The sequence below is a fragment of the Merops nubicus genome, unplaced genomic scaffold (assembly GCF_000691845.1).
Source record: "Merops nubicus isolate BGI_N331 unplaced genomic scaffold, ASM69184v1 scaffold1073, whole genome shotgun sequence".
Classification (NCBI taxonomy): domain Eukaryota; kingdom Metazoa; phylum Chordata; class Aves; order Coraciiformes; family Meropidae; genus Merops; species Merops nubicus.
This window is the reverse complement of record NW_008599587.1, coordinates 11,289-36,039: the sequence shown is the minus strand read 5'-3', so window position 1 is coordinate 36,039 and position 24,751 is coordinate 11,289. Positions and strand designations below refer to the sequence as shown.

At 47.2% G+C, this 24,751-nt stretch overlaps 1 protein-coding gene across 1 annotated transcript in view; it reads right to left on the bottom strand.

The window, feature by feature from the left end:
- LOC103770192 (attractin-like) overlaps positions 1 to 24,751 on the bottom strand; it is a gene marked incomplete at its 5' end in the record, with an annotated part of 29,679 nt that overhangs the window by 3,877 nt on the left and 1,051 nt on the right. The window contains one exon of the mRNA XM_008937443.1: positions 11,660 to 11,767. Within this exon, the coding sequence (XP_008935691.1) occupies positions 11,660 to 11,767 (108 nt within the window). The remainder of the gene's footprint in view (positions 1 to 11,659; positions 11,768 to 24,751) is intronic.

Sequence of the window (24,751 nt, the reverse complement as noted above, 5' to 3'; positions counted from 1 at the left end):
TAGAGCCCATGGATTTGGGGTGTGCTGGTGGAAGAGTGCACCCTGAATGTTTATGGGTTTTTGGAAGATCCCTGAGGTTGGAGCATGGTCCTTGGGGGTTCCAGTGAGAGCACACAGCTCAGCCCCAGCACTGAGCAGAGTGAGCAGCAAAGGCCAAGGAGATGTGAAGGAGTGGAGGAAGAGAAGGATGAAGGAGCAACTCAGCAGGTCAAGACAAGATTGTCTTTTTGAAGGCTTTTGTGATGGATTTGCTTTAACTCCTCCTGGATTAATGGCCATAAAAATGATGCTGGAACCCCTCTGCTGGGAGAGGCTCTTCAACCTGGAGAAGAGAAGGTCCCAGGGAGACCTTCTTGCAGCCCTTCAGGACTTCAAGGGGCCTGTCAGAAAGCTGGGGAGGGGCTTTTGAGCAGGGCCTGTTGGGACAGTTCAAGGGAGGATGGTTTGAAACAAAAAAGGGAAGATTCAGATTAGAGAGGATGAAGAAATGTTTGACACTGAGGGTGGTGAGCCCCTGGCCCAGGCTGCCCAGAGAGGTGGTCACTGCCCCATCCCTGGCACCATCCCAGGGGAGGCTGGATGGCACTCTGAGCACCCTGCTCTAGTTGGGGATGTCCCTGCTCCCTGCAGGGGGTTGGACCAGATGACCTTTAAGGTTCTCTTCCAACCCAAACCATTCTCTAATTCTAACCAAAATGCTTCTACAACTCTGTTCCTTCCCCAACACAAATTCTTCAGAGCAACTCCACTCCAAGATGCTCTGTAATGCCACGGGGATGCTCCTCAGCAGGCTCATCATCCTCCAGAACCAGGAGGGTGGAAAATACTCCTCAGGGTCACTGAACCCAGCCCTGCCCTACTGCAGGTGACTGCACAGAAAAGTACAGTGCTCTGCTTTAAAAGTAGTTAAACTTTCTGCCTCTGCCATCACCTCTGTGAGACCTTTCTAGAGGCTCCTGGATCTCATTGCTCTGACACCAGAAACTTTCTTCTAACCTCCATTCTGTCACCTGAATTTATTCATGCAGCTGACATCCTTCTGTGCCTTAACCCCCTCCCTGGGCTCCTAAACTGAACAGCTCTGCCTTCCTTTGGCTCACTCAAGCAAGCAACACTCTGAATTTCTTCTCTGAACACAAACCTCACCTTCTCCATCTTTCCCAGCAGTCCCTCTCTGCACCTCCTCTGCTGCTCTGGACCTGAGAAGTGGTTTAGGCTCTGACAGGGCCCCTGCAATGCTATCAGACCCACCCTGATTCTCCTGCACAGCATGAAAGGGTGAGGAACAGGAGAATTTCACTGGGCTGTTCTCAGAGCTGAAGGGACTTTGGGGGTAATTGAGCTCATTTCTGAGCCCCCAGCAGGACCTTTTCTCCTCCTCTGCCCTTTGCAACTAACAAACCCTGAGTGTGCAGCAGAAACTCTTGTTATGGTTCCCTGGGGGTAAGAACTTTCCCTTCACCACGGGGGTTTTATTTTGTTCCTCAGGGTCACACGTTTTCCTCCTCATTGCTCTCCTGACCCCACTCTGAACCACGAGGACCTCCTGTGCAGGTCTCACTGGTGCTGCCAGAGCCCCAGGGAGGCAGCCAGAGAGAGGGACAGCAGATCCCAGCCACACCAAGCCTAAAAATCCAGCCTGGTGTGGTGGGGGTGAGTTTGACCCTTGTGCTGCAGCCCGTTTGTCATCTGATGGTTGAAGGCAGAGGATCTAACTCTGAGCCTCCTTCCTCCCCTTCTCAACCTGCTCAGAAAAGCTGAGCATTAGCCAAAAATGGTTCATGTTTCACCACGTGGCCCAGGGCCCCAGCGTGGCCTGAGGGACTCACCCCACACCCAGGGTGTGGGGAGGGAAGGGCACCAGGGGCCCTCTGTGAGACACCCCAACCCCAGGGGAGCCTGGGCACTGGGTTCTGCTGACACACAGCAAACTCAACCACCAGTGTGCTTCCAGCATGGTGGGGTTGGAAGGGACCTCTGGGATCATCTCATCCCACCCCTGCTCCAGCAGCTCACCCCCAGCAGGGTGCCCAGGGTCACAGCCAGGAGGGTTTGGGATCTCTCCAGAGCAGGAGACTCCACAGCCTCTCTGGGCAGCTGCTCCAGGCTCCAACACCCTCACCCCAAAGAAGTTTCTCCTCCTGCTCAGGTGGCACCTCCTGGGTTCCAGTTGGTGCCCGTTGCCCCTTGGCCTGTGGCTGGGCACCACTGAGCAGAGTCTGGCCCCAGCCTCTTGCCCCCCGGGGCCCTTGAGCTCTTGCTCAGCACTGCTCAGATCCCCTCTGAGGCTTCTCTTCTCCAGCTCAGCAGCCCCAGGGCTCTCAGCCTGGCCTGGCACAGACATGCTCCAGGCTCCTCCTCATCCCTGTAGCCTCTCCTGGATTCTGCCCAGGAGATCCTTGCCTCTCTTGACCTGGGGAGCCTACAACTGGACAAAATACTCCATCTGTGTCCTCACTAGGGCAGAGTAGAGGGAGAGGAGAACCTCCCTTGACCTGTTGACCACATTCTTCTTAAAGGCCATCTGTGGATTTGTCCCACAGCTGCCCTCACCATAACCCTGCTCATGTTTTGACACGACCTGTACAGTTGCCACCACGACACAAAGCAGCTGCAGAGAAGCTGGCTGGCTGCACCAAGCTGAATTTTCCTAAGAAGAGGTCATATCTCCTGCCCTTCCCCACCTCTGCAGCACTTCTGCCTCCTGTGTGGTGTCTGAGTGCTCTTGTTGCAGACCCAAGCTGCTTTTCTTCAAGAAGGTTTGGAACCAGAGATCAGGTCATTCAGAATGACAGGTGGCTTTTAATGACCCACTTGGAAAACTAAAGAATACTCAGATCTCCAAACCTGGTGACACCTCTCATCAGATGGTTAAAACCAGCCCCTGCCAGCGACTTTCATTCAGGGTGTTTTGATAAACCCATTGGTGAATTATAGAAGCAATTCCTTTTTATTGAAGGCTTAATGGCACCATAAAGTAGACATTATTCAAATCTATGTAAATGAGGTGCATCCCTCAGACACATGGCACACGGTGACTGTTTTGTGAGGGGCCTGAACGTCAGAGTCCCACAAGGGGATGGGGGACAAAGGGGTGAGTGGAGCCCAGCTGCTGGATGAAGAACACAGCTAATGGGAGAAGAGGACCTCACCTTTGGTGGTGGGACAATCCACAGGAGCCAAACTGCCATCTAAAGGCTGCTCAGGGTGAGCTGTGCCCTTGACACAACCCAGAGCACCCAGGCAGCAGGCACAGCAGCCTGAGGAACACGGAGCCAGAAGACTCTCTGCCTTCTGGCTGTGACCAGGATGGAGGTGAGCAGAGGGGAGGCTGTGCTGCCCAGGGTGTCTCCGTGCTGGGAACAACTGCAGCTGGCCCACCCATCAGGCACCCTTCCCTAAAGCTCCTTCCTGTCCTCAGAGAAGGTTCTGAGGGTGCTGGAGTGACAATTCATGCCTCTGATCATAGAGTCATAGAATGGCTTGGGGTGGAAAGGACCCTTAAAGGTCATCTAGTCCAACCCCCCTGCACTGAGCAGGGACATCTGCAACTGGAGCAGGTTGCTTGGACCCTTGTCCAACCTCATCTAGAAGGTTTCCAGGGATGGGGCATCAATGGGCAGCCTGGGCCAGGGGCTCACCACCCTCAGCATAAACAATTTCTTCCTTCTCTCTAGTCTAAATCTCCCTCTTTTAGTTTAAAACCATCCCCCCTTGTCATGACCCAACAGGCCCTGCTCAAAAGTCTCTCCCCATCTTTCTTGTAGGTCCCCTGGCAGTTCTGGCAGCCCCCAGGGGGTCTCCCCAGCTGGAGCCTTCTCCTCTGGGGCCGCCCCACCCCCACTCTCTCCTGCCGGGGTCCCCAAAACTCTGTCCCCAGCTTTCTGACAGGCCCCTTGAAGGACTGAAATGCCTCAAGAAGGGCTCGGCTGTGCTGAGGACTCCAGAGCTGCCCCAGCACTGCAGGGGGGTCTCCCAGAGCTGGCAGAGGGGCAGGATCCCCTCCCTGCCCTGCTGCCCACTAACAACCTGAACCTTTCTCCCACAAGAGACTTTTGGCTGCTCCTCCTCACCAGCCACCATCAATGGGAAGGGTGGGAAGAACTCAACACCTAAGAACCAGGAGAGGGCAAATGTCAGATGAAGGCCAACAAACCACCACAGGTCTCTCAGCCTGGCCCACAGATTTGAACACACTTCCCTGGGCACCCTGCACCTCCAGGAGGGGACACCATGGCAGTTGTCCTTTAACCAGAAAGCCCCACCATGTCCTTTTGGCAAGAGTGACTGGCTTTTTTTGGAGGCAAAGATGAAGTTCATGATATTTTACTAAGGGGTGACACAACTCCACTGCTCCTGGGGGCAGCAAGATCTGTCCTCAGCTGTCTTCCACAGCTGACCTGACTGGCCAAAAGCAGCACTAAAAATCCAACCAAATTCAGTTATTTATGAGTATTGATATGGACTTCAGATGTGGAAAGCTTAAACAATGCCAGAAGTTAAAAGCAGTGAGAGACCTATTTGGTCATCTCATGAAGTCTGCCTTCTCCAGCAGGATTTTCCACCCAAAAAAAGTCATTTTCTGGGTTATTTCTAGGTGACCCAGGTGTGGAGTGCAGCACCAGCTCCCCTGGGAGACAATTTCACAGCCAAATGCTTCCCACAATCAAGTTGAATTGGGTGAGATTCAACCTCCACGTTTCCTTTTTTTTTATATTTCACCTCATTATTTCTATTTATGCTGCTTAGATTTGACAAATTCAAAAGGTTAATAACGTGTCACATAAAGCTAATGGCTAGAACAATAAATATTCTGTGTCATTTAAAAAAAACACAGCATTCATTTTATTTAGGTTCTGTAATAGACCTCCAGCAGATTGCTTTTCAAAATGTATTAAAACAAATACTGTAGAGAATTTTTTTTTGCCTTTTCCTGAAGAAGAAAACATATTTCTGTGGTCTGATCAAATAACTCTTCTATGGTTTTCAATTTCTAGCAAGGAAATTAAAATAAAAGGGAAAAAAAAAAACAACATTATGGTGGGGAAAGAGGAACATTACTGAAAGGGTTCAACTTGATTATTTGATTCCACTTTGTCAAATGATTTCCCTCTGTAGAAAAAGGGTCAAATTCCATTTTGCAAGTTTTTAAATTGTGCCATTAAAAGCTGGCTGAACGTTTGGTAAAATAAGTTACAAGCAATTTTCTCGAAAAAATAGAATATTAAGTTTTAAAAATCATATTCTCGGGGTAATATGTATGTCCTCTGAGATGGAGATGGATGAACTCCCAGTGAGAATTTGCAGGAAATGAGTCTAGATTAAAAATTTACATTTACCTCCTCCCTGGTATCTACCTGGGATGTGATACAGGGGCTGGGGAATAAATTGCCCACGACTCGGCCTCAGCTCTGGGTTCCTGCATGGGAGGCACTAAATCAAACTCATATTCAAGCCTTTAGATGGATGTTAACAGCTGGAAATGGAAAATACAGATCTGAACACCCTGAGTTACCAACAAATGGGAGCACAAAGGCAAACCAGGCTCCACGGGGCACTGAGTTTGCTCCCACTGCTTTGAACAACAGCCTCTCCTGGCTTAAATTTCACGTCATCAACCCAGCAGAACAGGGACAGACACGAGCCCTGGGTGAGGGAAAGGAAATTCTCTTGGCAAGGTTGTATTTCAAAAGCAGTCACCCTGAAAGGCCAGACTCTGGTGTCACAGCTTTGAGCACTGCCCCTCACAGAAGCCAAAATTCACCCTTCTCTTTCAGTTCCCTGCTGATGCCCTGGGGAGAGGATGGGATGGGATGGATGAGGCCACGGTGGGCAAAAGAAATATGGCCAAGGGTGGGTGTTGATTTGGATTTTGTATGGGTGAAGAGGCAGTTTTCTGCTTCTTTTCCATCCCCTGGCTGGTTTTTGCACATGAAATAAAGTCTAAGGGGAAATAAACCCCCAAGGAAACAGGCCAGTTGGATGAAGGTCGTGAAAGCAAGACACACAAAACAACCACTTGTCATAAAGGGATGCAAAGAGGTCCCTGATAATGTTTTTGAGAAGCTGCTGGTGTTAGGAGTACTTCAATCAGAAGAGACACTTGTTTGTAGTAGAGGGAATAAAGAGCTTAGAAAAACCCTCTCCTGTGGGAAGCTTCGTGCTCCTTCCTCTCCCTCCAGCAAATCCCTCCTCATCAGCTAAAATCAGGGGCCAACCTGCTGGAAACTTTACTCTAAAACTAGTTCCATCTCAATTCTCAGCCAAATACTCCCTAACTCCAAGGCAGGCTTAACAGATGTCTTTGGTACAAACACAGCTCCCTTCCAAATATTGATATCCTTTATTGTACTACAGGAGTGGCAGAAGTTCTTCCCCCCCTCAAGTCCCTAATTTTGCAACAGCAACGAAAACAAGACCCCTGGGCACTAGTTAAGTGGAAAGAATTGATTGGGGGAAGGTTTCATCAGGTATTGGTGGTGTGGCTTTGCAGCAGAGCTCACAGCCAGGCTGTGTGCAATTCCAGTGCAGCTAATCCCCTTTACACGCCCTGCCTGCCCAGACAACCCTCCCTCTCCTTCCCTCTGTCCCCTCCAGTTCACACCCCTGCTCCTTCAGAAGGGATCCTCAGCTTTTCCAGGGCTTGGGAAGCAGCTCAGCATAGGCAGAATCAACACCAGATAGGAAGTACAGACAGAAATCAACACCAGAGAGGAAGCTGGGATGCTCTTAGAATCATAGAATCATTATGGTTGGAGAAGACCTCTGAGATCATCAAGTCCAACCATCAACCCAACACTCCCATGGCCACTAAACCATGTCCCCAAGTGCCACGTCCACATGTTGTTTGAACCCCTCCAGGGCTGGGGACTCCAGCACCTCCCTGGGCAGCCTGGGCCAATCCTCACCACTCTTCAGTAAAGAAATTCTTCCTCCTATCCAATCAAAACCTCCTCTGGTGCAACCTGAGCCCATTATCCAAAAACAAGGAAAAACTCCAAGAACCAGCAAATGTTAGAAAGTGAGAAAGAATACATTAGGAATTAAATTGTGTTTGAAAAGGCAAGTTAAGAAGCCTGAGCAGCCTGCCTTAGACAGCTCAGGAGAAATAAAACCAGCCTGTCTGGCCCCCAAGGCTGCACATGAACCCTCTGCAGCAACTGTCACATCAGATTCAGATGATTCAGCTCATGTTTTCCCCCCTTGACTTCATTCCCTTCCTCCCAACTGTTATTGTTTTGAGGACAATCAATGACTCTGCCTTTCAGCTTATTGACATCACGCCTGAAAAACCCCAACCTCCCCTGTCCCCCTCCCTCATTCAGACTATTTTTGGATATCCCAGCTCAAGGCTGCTGTCCTCTCAGCTCCACCTCCTTGCAGGAGGACCCCCAAGCCCAGCTTGGTGGCATGGAGGAGTGGGAGACTTGGTGGTCACTGTGGTGGTGCTAACCTGGCTCGTGTCAAATGAAATGGCTCAGAGGGGTCACAGCAGCTGCTCCATCAGAAAATCTGATAATAGGTCAATAACATGTGAACTAAAAGGGAAATGAGTCACCAGAAGTGACAAGCAGAAGAGGATATCAGCCCTAAAAAACCTCAAAGGCTCTTAGCTGTTCTCCACTGAACTTCTCTCTGCACAGAAGAGCCCAACATAGCAGGGCTCAGAGCTACATGTGCACATGAAGCTGAAGTCACCCTGTGGAAGTGCTGGAGCTGGATGATGCCTCATCTCCAATCACTCCTCACTGCAGTCCTACCCCTGCAGCCTCCCCAAACCCATGGCCCCGTGGCACAGGACATCCAACTTCTCACTTCTCTGCTCATGGCTGAGGGTTCCAACTTCCCTGCCACGTAAAAGGAACTTCACAAGGGCACCACTCGGCTGCAAAATCCAAGTGGACTGAAAAGATAAATGTGAGTTACCCCTTGCCCACTCCTAAATCAGCCCAGAGCTTCATCTCTGTACTTCTGGAACAGATGGGACCTTCTGCCAGTCTTTAAACCACTCAAGAGCACTTTCTTCCATAAGAAATCAAACTAATTACTAGAGTGAGATCCCATTTTCCCTCAGTTGTTCTGCTGTTTTTATCCTTCTCCCACTCCATTTAGGCAACTGCAGATGTGGACATCCTGTAGACCATGGATGCAAAGACAATCACCTCGTAGCACTTTGCATGTTGGATCTACTTGAAGCTGTCCCTGCTCAGTGCAGGGGGGTTGGACTAGATGACCTTGAAAGGTCCCTTCCCACCCAAACCACTCCATGATCCCTAAACACAGCAGAGCAAAGGCTGCTCTACAGACCAGCCCTACCAGGCAAATATTCCATTTTACAGGAGTGGTTTTTAAATCCTCTAAAAGCTCCCAAGACAATTTTTATTTCCAACTTAAGGATCATTTTTTTTTCTAATGAAACAGTTTTCTTCTTGATCCTGTAGGTGTTTAGGTCAAGCTAAGCCAGTCCTGTTTCTCCCAAGAATCTGTGAGCATTAACTTCATGCCTTTACCAACTTCAAGATACCTGGAAATCAACATCAAAATTAGAAACTTCCCAAATTGTTTTGGGAAACCTTCTAAGAATGGCTTCAGAGGGCTACAGGACATAGATAACAAGCCCTAAAAAAGCCTGAGGTCCAGCAATACCAGTTCAGACTCTTGGATGAGTCCCAGGTACCCAGGGATGTCAACTCCTTTTACAAAAAAAACTGTGATGCTCAGTACCTCCAAAGGCACAAAAAGCTGCAGAGAGTGGATTTTGTAATAACTAAGCAAATTTAGTGGTGGATTTGTGATCTAGTGGGTATTTGTAGAGTGGGAAATAAACCAAAGCAGCTAGTTATGTGTTGCCTAGCTGCAGACTGTAATGGGAATAGTTTCCCTGCAGGTAAATCACTTTCTATTACTTCTAAGTACCCCAGGAAAAATACTAATTGAAAACATGGCTCTAATACTGTCCAGCTGGAAAATATCAGCTTGGGATGGGACTTGCTTGACATTGGCTGCCAACTGGCTAGGCACAATGGAAAAGGAAATTAATCTCTTGCAGACAAGACGTCCCATTTTCCACTTCTCCTTTGTAACCCTCCAATAAACTCATTATTAACCAAAGGCTTTGATTCACGTGGGGAAAGAAAAACCTCCACCTCTCTGTGACAACCCAAGTCTGGAGTTCTTGCATTAAAATGAAGGCTCTGGGATTTTGACAGAGAGTCACTGGAGAATGGCTTGCAGCCCAACAGTGGGCTAATAATTAAAGAACAGACAAAACACAAAGAAAAACACAGTTCTACAACTCTATATTGTCCCAGCCCATCTTCCTGCAGCTCCTTCCTAAGAGTTTTTTTTCCCATGCAGGTGCAAAAGGGATGAGGGGAAAAAAAAAGGTACTGAGACAGCTTTTTCTATTTAAATTCATTCATCTGCAGCATCCAGAATACCTCCAAAGCATCACTCCTCAAGCAGCTCACAGCCCACAACCTTCCTGAGTCTCTCCTCTCCACGTCATTTCAGCTTTGCTCAAACACTGACTTCTACACATACTTTTATTCCCTATCCAAATTCTCCAAGCTATATCACTCCTCCCCCAAAAAAATGTAGTAATTCTCCTTGTTCTGCACCCAGAACAAGGTTTAGGGTCTGAAAAAGGACATCTGCCCACAGGCTTATTATACTTCAAACCAGCTTCTCTTTCTGTTCTTGAGTAACCCAAGGAGGCCAGATGAGGGAGATATGGAAGATGTGGTGGCAGAAAGATGAAACCCTGTCTGTGGTGCTATGGAAGCACTTCAAAAGAGAAGAATCCAACATTCCTATAATCAAAGAAGAAATTGAGAAGGACAAAAAAAGCAGAGAGAAGGAAAAAGCACTGCCAGCTGAATAAGAGGAGAAATAACAGACTCATCAGAACATAACAGACCCAAAGTTTTCTATCTTCTCTGTAGTTTTTTTTTGAGTGCAGATGAACTTATCAGATCAAAAAGTTTGGGACAGCTTTTTTCTGGTCTGATCCTACAAGAGAGGTGCTTTTAGTTCACTTGCTTCCAGCAAATGGAAAGAGGGCAAGTGCCCCCAGACAGACAGCAACCCAAAATCATCAGCAGCCAGGCTACAGCCTCAAAAATCTGCCTCCAGCCTGATGGGAATGTCCATACACATCCCACAGGTTCTTCAGTGAAGAAAAAGCTCATTCTAATTTGTTGAGTGACAATCTCATTTTCCAAGCATGTATTTCAAAGTCTGGGTGGGCTGTTAGTGGTTAATGACTTCCAGTGCCTATCATCCTCCTAAAAGAAGGACAAAAAGTCTAAAAACTCCAAAAACCTGAATGATCTGGAGGGAAATGAATGTCAATTGGGAGCAGAAGCACTCAGAGCCTCCAAGGAAAGGTCCCAGAGACAGGTCAGCTTAGCTGCCCAGTCCCCCAATGACCCCAAATTATTGAGCACCTTTGAAAATTCACTTTATTTTCAATACACTCCAAAGTTCATCTCTGTAAAACAGGCACAATAATCCCTGACTTCAGAGGAAGGTAATGATTAATTCATGAAGAACTCAGAAGTGTGGAGCAATCCCAGGAATCATTCCAGCTTGGGCCTAAAGGTTTGGCTGGAACACAGTTAATAACCAGAACAAATAATGCAGCTAAGACAATCCACAGAAAAGCTTTTTCTACATGCTGCCCACCCAGAACATGCTGCAAGACACCAACTGGGTGGAAAAACTGTTACAACTTGCCACGAAAGACTAGATTTACACATAAGGAAGAGCTAAAGTGACACAGAGAACCTGAATTGTGGCATTTCCTGATCCTAAGGTCAAGACTTAAATATCATTATTTACCAAACAGAACTTTGGAGGTCAGAGTGCTTTAAAATAATTAAAATACATATTTTTTTTTTTAAAGAAAAGCATTTTTTGCTCTCTCATCACAGTAATAGAAGGTGAGAAACTTTGTGCCTGGACTAATGAGGAAGATTTCCAAAAAAACTGAAATCTAAATGAACCAAACCAACTATCTTCAAAACCCAAAATAATCAGTGTTCTCAGGTTCTTCATTTCTTCTGCCTGTGTACAAGCCTGCTAGTCAAAGCAGCTCATTAAAAAGCTCTTCTAATTCATTAGGCTCCTTTTTAAACACGCTTTGCCTAAAAATACAACATGTTGTGTCTAAGAACACCCCAGCCTGCTGCAAGACAATGATTTCTCCACACTATTATCCCATCAGGAGATGAATCTAAATACATAGTTATAATCAGAAATATGTTGACACTCTTGCAGCCCCCAGCCATGATTCCAGCCCTGTTTGCTTGGAGGTATCACAGAAAAATGGTTTTATTTGCAGCATCTACAGCTATTTCCAGCCTAATGTTCTACTGTGTAGAGCTACGTTCTTCTCTATGGCAAGGCATAAAAATTAACAAGGCAAACACAATAGCTCAGACCCTAAAGTCTATTTTTTACCTAAACCACCCCCCAAGTTGTAAATAAAGGGCTAAAAGCAAATGAAAACAAAGATCTCTTGGCCCTCCCAGCCTTACAACTTCTCACAGGTATACGACAAACAAAGGATTTGGGATTTTAGGTTAAGTGTCTAAGCCAAGCATCTTAAAAGCAGCATGCATTATGGTCAGGCCCATCCTAAAGCAGCAGCTCTCACCTTTATGCTTCCCCCAATGAGATCTGGTGGCTCTTCATCTGTTTCTAAGGCAACGTTGATGGAGGCGAAGGGGCGACTCGCCATCTGCTGCATCTCACGCAGGAGTTGCTGATTTAATAAACAGAAAAACATTATTAGCAGATTGTTCCAACACAAAGGCAAAAAAAAAAACACCCCACCCCAACGTGTATCCGAAGAGATTTTAGCCAGCACAAAGGGATTTCAATGGAGAGGGGAAAATAACCCCTTGGGGCTTCACGGGGCTGAAGGGTACAGGCAGATAATTGGGAATTTTCATGTGCTTATTAGTAATATTCAATAATTTAACAAGTTTTTGGAGGTGAGGTTACAGATACAGTCTAAGCCTAACTTGTTTGTGAGGGAAAACACATCTGCTTATGCCTCCATCAGGTAGATATCTCCTTTTTAAGCTGGGGTATCCTACTTGTTTGTCATCACCTGTCTGGGACAGGACAGGACTCTGTGGGATTGGTGAGAACCAGCTGAAAATTCACCCAGCAGAGGGACCTGACTCCCAGAACAAAGGAGTTGACATTTTTGCTTCTTTTTGGCTTCAGTGGCTAAGCTCTAAAACTAACACCAACCGTCACCATGTGTAAGTGGATCACAGAATGGTTTTTGTGGGAAGGGACCTTCAAGATCATCCAGTCCCAACCCCCTGCCATGGGCAGGGACACCTCCCACCAGAGCAGGTTGCTCCAAGCCCCATCCAACCTGAACCTGAACACCTCCATGGATGGAGCATCCAAAACTTTCCTGGGCAACCTGGGCCAGTGTCTCACCCCCCTCACAGTGAGGAATTTCTTCCTAATATCTAATCTAAACCTCCCCTTTTTCCATTTGAACCCATTGCCCCTCATCCTATCACTACAAACCCTTGCTAAAAGTCCCTCCCCAGCTTTCTTGTAGGCCCCCTTTAGATACTCAAAGGTCCCCAGAAGGTCTCCCCAGCTGGAGCCTTCTCCTTCTATACTACTTCTGCTCTTATTTTTAAGCTAGATTGACCAAATGCCCTCTATACTTCCCACCACCACCTGCAGTTCCCCTGGGCATGAACCCATGCCCTCTATACTTCCCACCACCACCTGCAGCTCCCCACAAACCTTGGGCAGTTTGGCACTCCAAGCCTTCACTGACCATTTACAGCACTCAAAAAGTGCTAAAGAAAACACCACAAACTTCCTTGTGCCCCAAATAACCCTGAAAACAAGATGTCCACCTGCAGGAGAGCAGAAAGGGCCACAGCAGACAGGGACTGGACACTTTAATCCAGGGTGCAACTCGTCTGCCCCCAACTAATCCCACCACTGTTGGCTTGATCTCATAAACCTCCTCTGCTCTTTCTTTGCCACAGCTCCTTTTAGGTTTGGGTTGGTTTGTTGGGTTTTTTGGTGTGAGGAGAAAATTAGAAGGCTCTGTCTGTAAGCTGGGGGTTCAGGTGAGGTGGGAGGAAGGAATGATGGGGTTGATGGAAACAAGCTTGGGGGTATATAAGCTTCTAAATTCTCAGGCTGATAAAACAAGGGCAAGGGCAAAGTTTTCTTTTCTTTCTGAAGGGGGCAGAAAAATAAAGCAAAGATGAAAGAGGGAAGGAAGGGAAAAAGGACAGGGAAAAGGATGGGAAAAGGGATAAGGGAAGGGATGAGGAAAGGGAAAAGGCTGGAAAGGGAAAAGGAAAAAGAAAAAAGAGAAAGGAAAAGGAAGAAAGGGAAAGGAGGGGGAGAAGGGGGAGAGAAGGAGAAACCAAAAGTAAGGAAAAGGGAAAAGGAAAGAAGAAGAGAAGAGAAGAGAAGAGAAGAGAAGAGAAGAGAAGAGAAGAGAAGAGAAGAGAAGAGAAGAGAAGAGAAGAGAAGAGAAGAGAAGAGAAGAGAAGAGAAGAGAAGAGAGAAAAGAAAAGAAAAGAAAAGAAAAGAAAAGAAAAGAAAAGAAAAGAAAAGAAAAGAAAAGAAAAGAAAAGAAAAGAAAAGAAAAGAAAAGAAAAGAAAAGAAAAGAAAAGAAAAGAAAAGAAAAGAAAAAGAAAAAAGAAAAGAAAAAGAAAAAAGAAAAAGAGAAAAGAGGAAAAAAAAGGCCTTTCTGAGCAGCCTGTGACAGTCTCAAAGCCAGAAGACTCAGTGGACCCCCCAGCTGGAGCAGGACTCAGCAAACCTGGGTGTGCCTCAGACGGGGGCAAGAGCTGGTGAGGAGGTTTTGGGTATTTCAGGCACACCAGCAGATTGAGAGGACAGCAAGTGTGAAGCAGATTGTGGCTTCCCCTCCCTGCAGCCCTCCCCTTGGGCAGCCAGACAGCTCTCTGTTTAATGGCTATACCATCCAGGAACAAGCTGTCCTGATGAAGACGTCCAAGAGACTTGCAGACTGGAAGCTCTGAGCTCTTTGAAGGGTGTTCAGTTTACCAAAGAAAATGTGCAGTTTGACAGTGTGACTCCAAGTGAAATCAGCAGGAGATGGAAGAAACAAAGCCCCCAGCAGGGCTGTGGAGGTGGCTACATGAGCAGTGGGAAAGGCAATGCTGACAGCAACGTGTCATCTTCCTTTCCTGGCCTGGCCATGGAAAGCCATCGCTTCCAGGGCTGTCCCAAAGCCAGCAGGACAATGGCCAACCCAGGGAAAATCAAGGGTCTGAGCTGCAACCAAAGCAGCAAATCACAGAATCATTTTGGTTTGAAGAGACCTTTAAGATCATCAACTCCAGCCATTCCCCATCCCTGCCAGGTCCCCACTGCCCCGTGTCCCTCACCCCACATCTCCACGGCTTGGAACCCCCTCCAGGGGTGGGGACTCCACCCCTGCCCTGGGCAGCCTGGCACAGCCCTGGGCAACCCTCCAGGGCAAGAAATTGTTTCTCAGCGGCAACTGAAACCTCCCCTGGGGCAACTTGCGGCCCTTTCCTCTTGTCCTGTGGCTTCTTCCTTGGGAGCAGAGCCCGCCCCCCCCCTGGCTCCAGGCTCCTGTCAGGAGCTGTGCAGAGCCAGAAGGTCTCCCCTGAGCCTCCTTTGCTCCAGGCGCAGCACCCCCAGCTCCCTCAGCTGCTCCTCCCCACACCTGGGCTCTAGACCCTTCCCCAGCAGCTCCGTTGCCCTTCTCTGGCCACGCTCCAGCCCCTCAAGGTCCTTCTGGGAGTGAGGGGCCGAAAACTGACCCCAGGATTTGAGGGGCAGAGCTCAGGTGGATGATCCCTGCCCTGCTCCGGCTGGCCACACTAGTGCTGATCCAAGCCAGGATGCTTGTATGTCTAATAGAAAACAACCTTTTCCTAACAGCAGTTTCTGGGGTAACACAAGCCATGTTATAAAATTCCCCCCTCCCCCCTCAAATTAAGAATAAATTTGAGAAATAATTGCCCTGTACCCTAATGTCACTCCTTCCCCCAAGGCATGCACTGTGCAGGTTTAATCCGTGCACCTCTATAACCTTCAATATTAGTTTGGTGTGTCAAAATCTTAATTAACAGATTTTTACTGTGTTGTGAAGGAAAACTTGTGGCATTTCCCCAGTCAAGACGTTGAGCACGTCATTAGGAGTCAGCAGAAGTCAACATCAAGATCCCCCAGAACCTGCTTTGCCCTCCCTCCTCCTCACTGGCTTTCTGAGATTTAAAATAATGAACCTCCATAGTCTTCTGAGCAACCCTTTGGTTTCTGCATCACACAATTAATAGGACAACCTGGGAATCTTTTAAATCACTTAGGTCTGAAGAGGACTTGAAAGGCAAAATGTTTGACAGGCTTACAATAAAAACTCCTCCAAAAAATGTGCATTGGAACACACCACTGCTCTTCAATATTTAAGTAACCACAAACTGTGAGAACCTGCACAACTTTCCTTTGCAGTCATTTTTGGGGATTGTTTTTTTCCTTCCATTCTCAGTGGAAAAACAAAAAAATCACAAGTTAAAGCAACTGCAGAATGGGAAATGTTGAAACAAAGCTTGGAAGGTTTTGGTGCAAGCAGACCATAGGAGAGCCTGACAAGAAACAAGCTCAGCAGTCTGTGATGGAGAAGAAGAAGAGCAGGGAGGTGGGGAGACCACTGAGGTTGCTGATCTCACAGGGCCCAGGACTAGAGGGGCAGGAACAGAATGTTTCATACCAGTGATTCTTGACACTCACACTTGTTGAGTAATGGAGAATAGGAACAGTGTGGTACCAAGGGGAGAAAAGCTGCCAGAGGAATTGAGGAAAAACTTCTCCCCTTGCAGTAGCACAGGCTCTGATGGGGAAGAAAAACAGCTCTTCAGGTTACCAGGTTAATTGGCTAATATAACCTCTGCTGTGTTTTCTGACAAGGAAAGGCTGGACGTTTTATTCTCAGTAATAAAGCAGTCACTGGGCTCCCTGTAACCACCCTGCCACCATCCACCTCAGCAACTGCCCCCTCCACAGTCTTTCTGAGGAGCTCAGGGCTTCAGGATCTTTTTTTGGGATGGGATGGTGACATTTTCAGCCATGAAACAACACATTTTTCCAGATGAAAGCCACGTGGTTTGGATTTTATTTGTTCTGCTAAGTGAACAAGGGATGAGCTTTCATTTTAAGACAAAGAGAAGCCAGCAGGGCCTCACAAGAAAGGCAGCAGAGTTATTCCCAGCAGCCAGGATGTATTCAGATAGGGGTATTAGCAGGAATATTTGGTGCCATTCCACCAATCTTTGGTCAAAGGAGGTGAACTTTTTAAAAGAAGAGACAGAAAAGAGCAAGAGTCTTATCAACAGTTTGGTTTTGCTTTGGTCCTCTCCTCCTTTCCCCCTGGAAATTTGTAGATCTCATTCTTCAAGATATTTCTGAAATTCAGATTTTTTCTGGACCCATAGCTGTTGTTTTTCAAAGTCTAGCTACTCTGGGTGTCCTCAAGAGGCAACATTTTGGTTTTAGAAGAACTTTTGCTGAAGATACCTCAACAGAACAAGCTGCATGTTCCTTCACTCTGCTGAGCCAAGTCTGATGAAAGGTGGAGTGGTTGCACTGGCATTTTGAGTGTATTCCTGCACATCCTGGATGGCTCTAAGGGCTTCACTTGAATTCAGAAGGTGGCTCATCCCACTTGTGCTCAAATCCATACACAAACTATCAAATATCAATATTTCCAGGCGTGATTAACTTAGAAAAACTTGTCTGGAGAACTTCCTTGTGCCCTTCCTTGAAGGAGCTGCACATTTGTGTGGCCACCACTGCTGGGTGCTCAGGCACCACTGGGCATTGCTTTGAAAGGAATAAATCCTGCTGTGGGGACCTTTGCCTTGTGCTACAGTTACTTGGTCACCTTGAGAGAAAAAGAGCAGAAGACAATGGAGCTACCTATGAAACAAAAAGGGCCCTCAGCAAAGAAATAAACATATAAGATAAAAAACATGGCACAAAAATGAGCCACATTGTCTCAGAAATCAGTGACTTAAAGCATTTAGCTACCATTACATTAACTACCATCTAAGTCAACAAACAAATCTTCTCTGAGGCTTCCATCATCAGTGAAAATGAAGTTTTGAAGCCCCTAGAGCAGTGCAGATATTAATGTCAGCTAATTAGTTTTGTCAATGACTTTGCAGGCTACGTGGAAAGAGGAGAGGAGGAGAGAATGAACATTCTCCTGCTCCTCAACGGGCACTTCCACACTTCAGGACTAACACAAAGCAGGAGGAGAAGCTTGGAGGTTGCCTCGTGCTGAAACGACAGCAGATATTTAATTCAGGGCTGATTAAGATAAGTAAGGTATTCATCATAATCATGCCTGGTAGGAGGGCACAGAAAACTTGACCTTTAATAAGAGGAATAAGATAAAATCTGTTTTTAAAAGCCCAGAAGCACATAGCCCACGCAGACTCCAATCTACACCCGTGGCAGATAATTAGACAATAGCAGAGCACACCTTTGATTGACTAGAGCTCTTCCAGCATAATTACACCACCTCACTCCTCTCCCTGATTTTCCCAAATAGCTAAATTAGAGACCTGGACCACTGATTCCTATCATCAGAAGAGATTCTGGAGTCTGCAGTGATAATGGATTCAAGATGCGGGCGGTTGGTGGGGTGTTTTTAAGAGAGGTTGAACCCAGGGATGGTGGTAAATGTGATGCTCACCTACAAGAAGGGCTGGAAGAAGGATTTGGGGAACTACAGGGGTGTCAGCCTGACATGGGAAGGTTATGGAGCAGATCATCTTGATTGCCACCATGAGACACATCCATGGCAACCAAGGGTTGCTGTGCTGGCCCAGTCAGCACAGGTTTTCTAAAAGCCAGGTCTTGCTTGATGAACCTCATCTCCTGTGACAAGGTGACCTGCTCAGTGGATGAAGGAAAGGCTGGGGATGTTGTCTACCTGAACTTTAGCAAAGCTTTTAGCACTTTCCCACAGCATTCTCCTGGAGAGAGTGGCTGCTCATGGCTTGGAGGGGATGTCCTCTTCACTGGATGGCCAAGCCCCAAGAGTGGAGGTGAGTGGAGCTAAACCCAGTTGGTGACCTGTCACAAGTGGTGTCCTCAGGGCTCAGGACTGAGGCCAGTTCTGTTTAATGTCTTTATCAATGATCTGGGTGAGGGGATCAAGGCACCCTCAGAGAGTTTACAGATGACACCAAGCTGGGCAGGAGTGTTGATCTGCTGGAGGGTAGGAAGCTCTACAGAGGGATCTGGCCAGGCTGAATCAATGGGTGGGATGAGGTTCAGCAAGGTTCAGGGCCAGGTCCTGCACTTGGGCCACAAACACCCCCTGAAATGCTCCAGGCTGGGGGAAACGTGGCTGGAAAGTGCCCAGAGGAAAAGGACCTGGGGGGATGGCCAAGAGCTGGCTGAACATGAGCCAGCATGTGCCCAGGTGGCCAAGAAGGCCACCAGCATCCTGGCCTGGATCAACACTGGTGTGGCCAGCAGGAGCAGGGCAGGGATTGTCCCCTTGGGCACTGGAGAGGCCACAGCTCAAATCCTGGGGTCAGTTTTGGGCCCCTCACTCCCAGAAGGACCTTGAGGGGCTGGAGCGTGGCCAGAGAAGGGCAACAGAGCTGCTGGGGAAGGGTCTAGAGCCCAAGTGTGGGGAGGAGCAGCTGAGGGAGCTGGGGGTGCTGAGCCTGGAGCAAAGGAGGCTCAGGGGAGACCTGGCACCACTGGGTTACCTGCTGGACTTGATGCTCTTAAAGGTCTCTTCTGAGCAAAACAATCCAATGATTCTCCTAGACCTAGACTTAGTCTCAGCTCCATCACTGCAAACACTGGCCAATAGGGTATTTTTGGATATACTTAAAGCAACTTAATCCTCTAGTAGCAACACTGCTAAAGACTGTGAGAAGAGTTCAGCTGGATGCCAACCCTGTGTGTGACTGCCAACCTGACAGGATGGGGTCCTACATGGACACATTAAAGCTACAAATGGTCAGCAGTAACTGGCCATCTGCAAATTCAAGCAGAGATGAGCTCAATTAGGCACAGAAGTGACAGTGGCACGTTCAAACAAAAATGGACCTTCATCAGCTTCCCCCTAAGCTGGGATCTTTTGTCAACATTTATATTTGGGGCTGTTTCTTCTCTGCAGGGCATCTCTTCTGCTATAGCTTCCTTCAGTTGGTGACAAAGCCACACTGTGGAGAGCACAGAGCATTTGTAGTTTGGAAGAAGCCCACAGGCATGATGAGTTGGTTCCCATTCATAGATTTTTAAATTTAGGGATAGTGGAAAGTTAGGATTATTTGATCTGACCTCCTGCATAGCCTGAGCCACTGAATTGTACCATGAGACTGACCTAGAAAAGATCCTTCCAAAACTACTCTCAAATTCTGAGAGCTGCTTTTCTAAAAAAAACCCAACCAAGTGTTGGCATTGTTGCTGCTGCCATTAAAAAGAGGAGAAAAACAAAACAGCATTTGGCTTTTTTACCCTCCCAGTTGCAGGCACTGGGTGTTAGGCCTTGGGCTGATGGTTGAGAAGACCCTTCATCCCACCATGAGTCTTCTGTGATTCCTTTGCACAGACATTGACTCACATCACCACGTCTCAATATGTTCTTCCTTGGATGAAATGAGTCATTTGTGAGGCTTTAATCTGCTGCTTATCTTCCAGATAACAAATTAATCTTGCAGTGTTGTTCTCCACCATCTGCAACACCCAAGACCTTGCTGAGACCAGAGCAGACAGAGCACCCCAATGACTGCTTACAGGTAACACTAACACCATGCTCTGGTTTTATTTCTCTTCTCAACACAGAAACTGGGAATTTACATCTGGTTCTTGAGTCATGGGGGCCACCAGCATTTCAGTCTGTTGTCCAGGGAACAGGTATTCTGGGAAGTGAATTCACCTTAATTGTTTAAAAAACAGAGACACAAGCTTGTGTTTCAGAGTGGAATGAGCCAACTGAGCAAGGCAACCACGTCACCCAGACCTTCTCAGAAGTCATCTGCTTGCCCTGATTCCTCAATCCTCCAATTTGTGTTTCCTCTACAATCTACACCATTGCCAAGCCTGGATCTTCTCCATGGTTGGCAGACTCTGAATAGTGCTGGTGGTGCTATCAGACAAGAAGTCCTACATGCCAAATGACTTCTGGGAGCTTGGAGAATACAGCAGCAAATTTTGGCACCAGCAAACCTCCTTTCTTACAAGCCCTTCAAAGAACTTGGGACTGCCCAAACGTTGGGATGACTTTAATGACAATGAACAGTTGCTCTGCCCAAGCTGCTCTAGCTGCAGATGTCCCTGCTCAGTGCAGAGAATTTGGACTAGATGACCTTTAAGGGTCCCTTCCAACCCAAACCACTCTATGAAGCACCTCTGGAGACTCCAGATAGCGACGAAGATCCTGATTTACAGTTACAGTTTGAAAATATTCCAATCCTGAATCCTTTCCTTTGACAAAGGATGCCCTAAATCACAGCCTAAGAGAAAAAGATACAAGAATGAAATACTAACAGGTGAGAGCAGGAAGGGGAAGAAAACGAATGCAGAGCAGTAAATAACACCCAGCACACATCCCTTGGAAAGTCTCTGCTGTAAAAATGAAGACAGAAAATCATCTGCCTAAATGTTATTTAGAGGTCACAGACACTCCAACAGTGGAGGGCAGTGAAAAAAAAGAAGCCTTGCTATGTTTTGAATACACCTGGGAGGGAAAAAGGCTTCAGCAATGAGGTCAGGAAGGTTCAGGATAATCCCTGCAGTAAATCAATACACAAACCCCATCCTGAGTAAGTCTGGCAGTGCACAGAGTGAAAACATTCAGCCCTGGATAGTCTTGGCAAGAAAAGGGGCAATGCAGACACAATTTTATGTATGTTTAGGGTGCAGTTGAGCTCTAAGCACCCAAATTTAGTTCTCTCTCTACGTGGTTGGTGTTGATGCTCCCAAGAGGTGCAGATGGGGCAGGGAGGGTGACCCAGCTGACCCCTCCCTGACCACACTCCATGTGCTGCAAAGCTTGAGGAGCTATTTCTTGCTCAGAGTGGAGGGGAAGCAGCAGGCTGAGGGTGAAGAGAACAGGATTTGGATGTTAAAATAAAACAATGGGAAGGAAAATTCACCACAGCAGATGGGCACAGTCAATTTCTAATGCAGCTCTTGTATTTGGTGCATTATTCTCCATTATCACCTTGATAGATTTAACATGTCATTTTCTCCAGACAAGACAGAAAGGTTTCCTATCCCTATTTCCTAATGTCATTCACCTCATCCTAAGCCTCCTATAAAAGCTGCCTTTTTATTTCCATTTTCCCTCTTTAAGATGTCTGGAGATACTTAAACTTGCTGCTCACTGGAGGGGGAATAAACAGACAATTTACAATCCCATCTCCTCCGTGCTTGTTGTGACACAAATTGTTCCCATTTTAACTTCAGGTCAAGTTTTACACTCTGCAAGACCTGAACTTTTGCTCACTGCTCCAAAGTCATTTTCCTACAAGCACACATTTGCTATGCCACGTTTGCACACCTTGAAGACCCTTTAGCCTGAGGAACATCAACACCAGCATGTGCAAACTGGTCAAAGAGGGACAGCTGCAGAAAGGACAAAGGAAAACAAAAGAAGTGAGGAGAATCTTAGATCTCTTACAAGCTCCTGATGCAGGTTCTGGATTTGTGCTACACTGCTTTCCCAGGATGGAATAATGCAAATGAAGTTTAGCAAATGATGCTGCTCTGTTCCATTCACCTGATAGGCCAAGCACAGCAGTACAACTTCTCCCAGCACATCTTCCAAGCAGCACTGAGTAATTTTGACTCCTAGACCTTTCAACACACTCCCTGTCCTGTCCTGTATGGATCTCAGATGAATCCTCAGCTATCTGCTTTTCACTCAGCACTGAGATAAGAAGTTGGGCACTTGCCATGCTTATATTGGAAGCAGGAGTGATTGATAGCTGGGAATTACCTGCAGGTTGCATTAGACTTTACTTACTTTTGGGTTATGATTAGACAACACACAGAGAATTACTACAGCACAACCCAAGGGAGACAGACCACTGTAACCTGACTACTGCTGAAACCACAGCCCAAACCAAAGAATTATCTTCCTCCAGGGCTGCAGTGTATGTTAATGTAAAGCTTATGATGTGTTGTCTGAATTGGGTGTCCTGCCACTGCTGCTTGAGCACCTCTCCTTTCACCCAGCCTCTATATTGCAATGTGGTGGGAGGAGGTGGAGAATGAGGTTTCAAGGTGTGTTAGGAAGCTGCTGAGGGGCTGGAGCATCTCTGTGCCAGGCCAGGCTGAGAGCCCTGGGGCTGCTGAGCTGGAGAAGAGAAGCCTCAGAGGGGATCTGAGCAGTGCTGAGCAAGAGCTCAAGGGCCCCGGGGGGCAAGAGGCTGGGGCCAGACTCTGCTCAGTGGTGCCCAGCCACAGGCCAAGGGGCAACGGGCACCAACTGGAACCCAGGAGGTGCCACCTGAGCAGGAGGAGAAACTTCTTTGGGGTGAGGGTGTTGGAGCCTGGAGCAGCTGCCCAGAGAGGCTGTGGAGTCTCCTGCTCTGGAGAGATCCCAAACCCTCCTGGCTGTGACCCTGGGCACCCTGCTGGGGGTGAGCTGCTGGAGCAGGGGGTTGGGTGAGATGATCCCCAGAGGTCCCTTCCAACCTCTAATGTGCTGAGATTCTGTGATTTCATCACCTGCATCAGCAGTTTAGAGAGGGGGTAAAACCAACTCAATAAAACCAAATCAGTTTTTCCTCCTCCAGCCTTCAAGCTCTGTGAGCCAAGTCTCCCAGAAGAGTAATGGGGAAAACCAAAGAGAGAAGTCACCCCCAAAGGAAGGAAGAATCAAAAAGTCACACACTTCAAACCCATCCTCAGAACAACAAATGGATCAACTCGTGTACACTTAAAACTTGCAATATTGTCTTATTTTATGTGCTAATGTTTAAAGAGCACCTTGATAAGATTTATTGAGTGTCCATATTAAAAAAAAAGAACTCCTGCAAGCTATAAAATCATCTTAGATAATACCAAAAATCCAAAGAAATTTTGGACAGGCTTTTGTTTCTGGAGACAGTTGTAGGGAATAATGGCATGGCAAAGGTTTAAAAGAGTTTCCTCAAGTTTTAGAAGTATTTCTACTAAAAGCAGAATGGAAGAGCAGAGATCTATGAACTACAAGGTAGAGTCTCTAGTTGGAAAGAAGCAGCAAGGCAAACAGCAGCAAAAGCCATGAATCTACCAGGGAAAGACCAGACTGATGAACTGCCACCCATGTAAACTGCATTCAGACTAAACCACACCAATATGTTGGGAGTACTCCAGCTTTTTTTTCCTTAAAACATGCTTCAGACTGAAAAGAACTGAATTTCTAGAGCCATTTTCATTGAGGCCACTGCTAAAATATTTGAACTGAGCTCCAAAGCACAGTATTTACTTCTCAGTCTATATCCCTTATACATTCCTAGATAAGGTTTAACCCCAGGAGCCACCAGGGAATGTTATGCTGACTCCAGTTCACTTTCTTGCCAAGTAAGTGAGAAGGAAAAAACCAGCCACCCTAGTATAAAATTTATCTACCTTCAGAGAATACAGAAAACCTCCAAGACTTACATTATTTCAAAGACTAAGGGTTATCTGCTTGAAAACCACTGATTATATTATGCATCTGAGTTCACTAGTGAGAGCAAAAACATCTGAAGCAGAAAGGGGAGGAAGAGGAGAAGAGTTATCAGATATCATCCTGCTTTATTACAAGACAGGAGATCCTGAGATTGAATAAATTTCTACTATTCCCACTACTGCCCTGGAAAGCACAAGCAGATATAGATTTTTTAAGACAGGCAAGAAATGGGGACTGGCACAGAAATTCAGTACTGTAAAATTTAATCCCCAGAATACTCTCCAGCAACTCCTACCTAGGAGTAAAACACCCTTGAAGAGAACAGTTACATGGCTGGGTGCCTGCAGCTGAGAGGGCTTCATCCCAGCAGGGCAGCTGGGAGGAAAACCTATGGGAATGGGCAGGTTTCACCCTAAAATCCAAAATCTTCACTCACTCCTTCAGAAAAGATCCCTGCTTTTGGGTGACAACATGTAGACACCTACATATAGGAAGTGTATAAGGACTTGAACAAAGTCTGGCTTCTCCCATTCTGCAAAGGAGAAAAAACAGTTTGCACAAGACCAAGCTGCTAAAACCCATCCCAGGCAGGGCCCAGCCTAATCTCTGCTCTGTCTGGACAATATACAAGGCTCTGACTTCCATGGTTTTAGTGCTTTCCACTGAAAGAAACCCCAGGAACATGTGACCCTCTGGCACACAGGACTGGCTTCCCTACAACACAGCTCTACTGGCTCCTTCTACTCTGTGTGTTAGGTGCTGGAGGGAGACTACAGAGCCATGAACCTGGGGAAGGGTCTAGAGCCCAAGTGTGGGGAGGAGCAGCTGAGGGAGCTGGGGGTGCTGAGCCTGGAGCAAAGGAGGCTCAGGGGAGACCTTCTGGCTCTGCACAGCTCCTGACAGGAGCCTGGAGCCAGGGGGGGGTCGGGCTCTGCTCCCAAGGGACAAGGGACAGGACAAGAGGAAAGGGCCTCAAGTTGCACTGGAGAAGGTTGAGGTTGGACATTAGGAACAATTTTGTGCCCTTGAGGTTTGTCCAGGCCTTTGCCAGGCTGACCCGC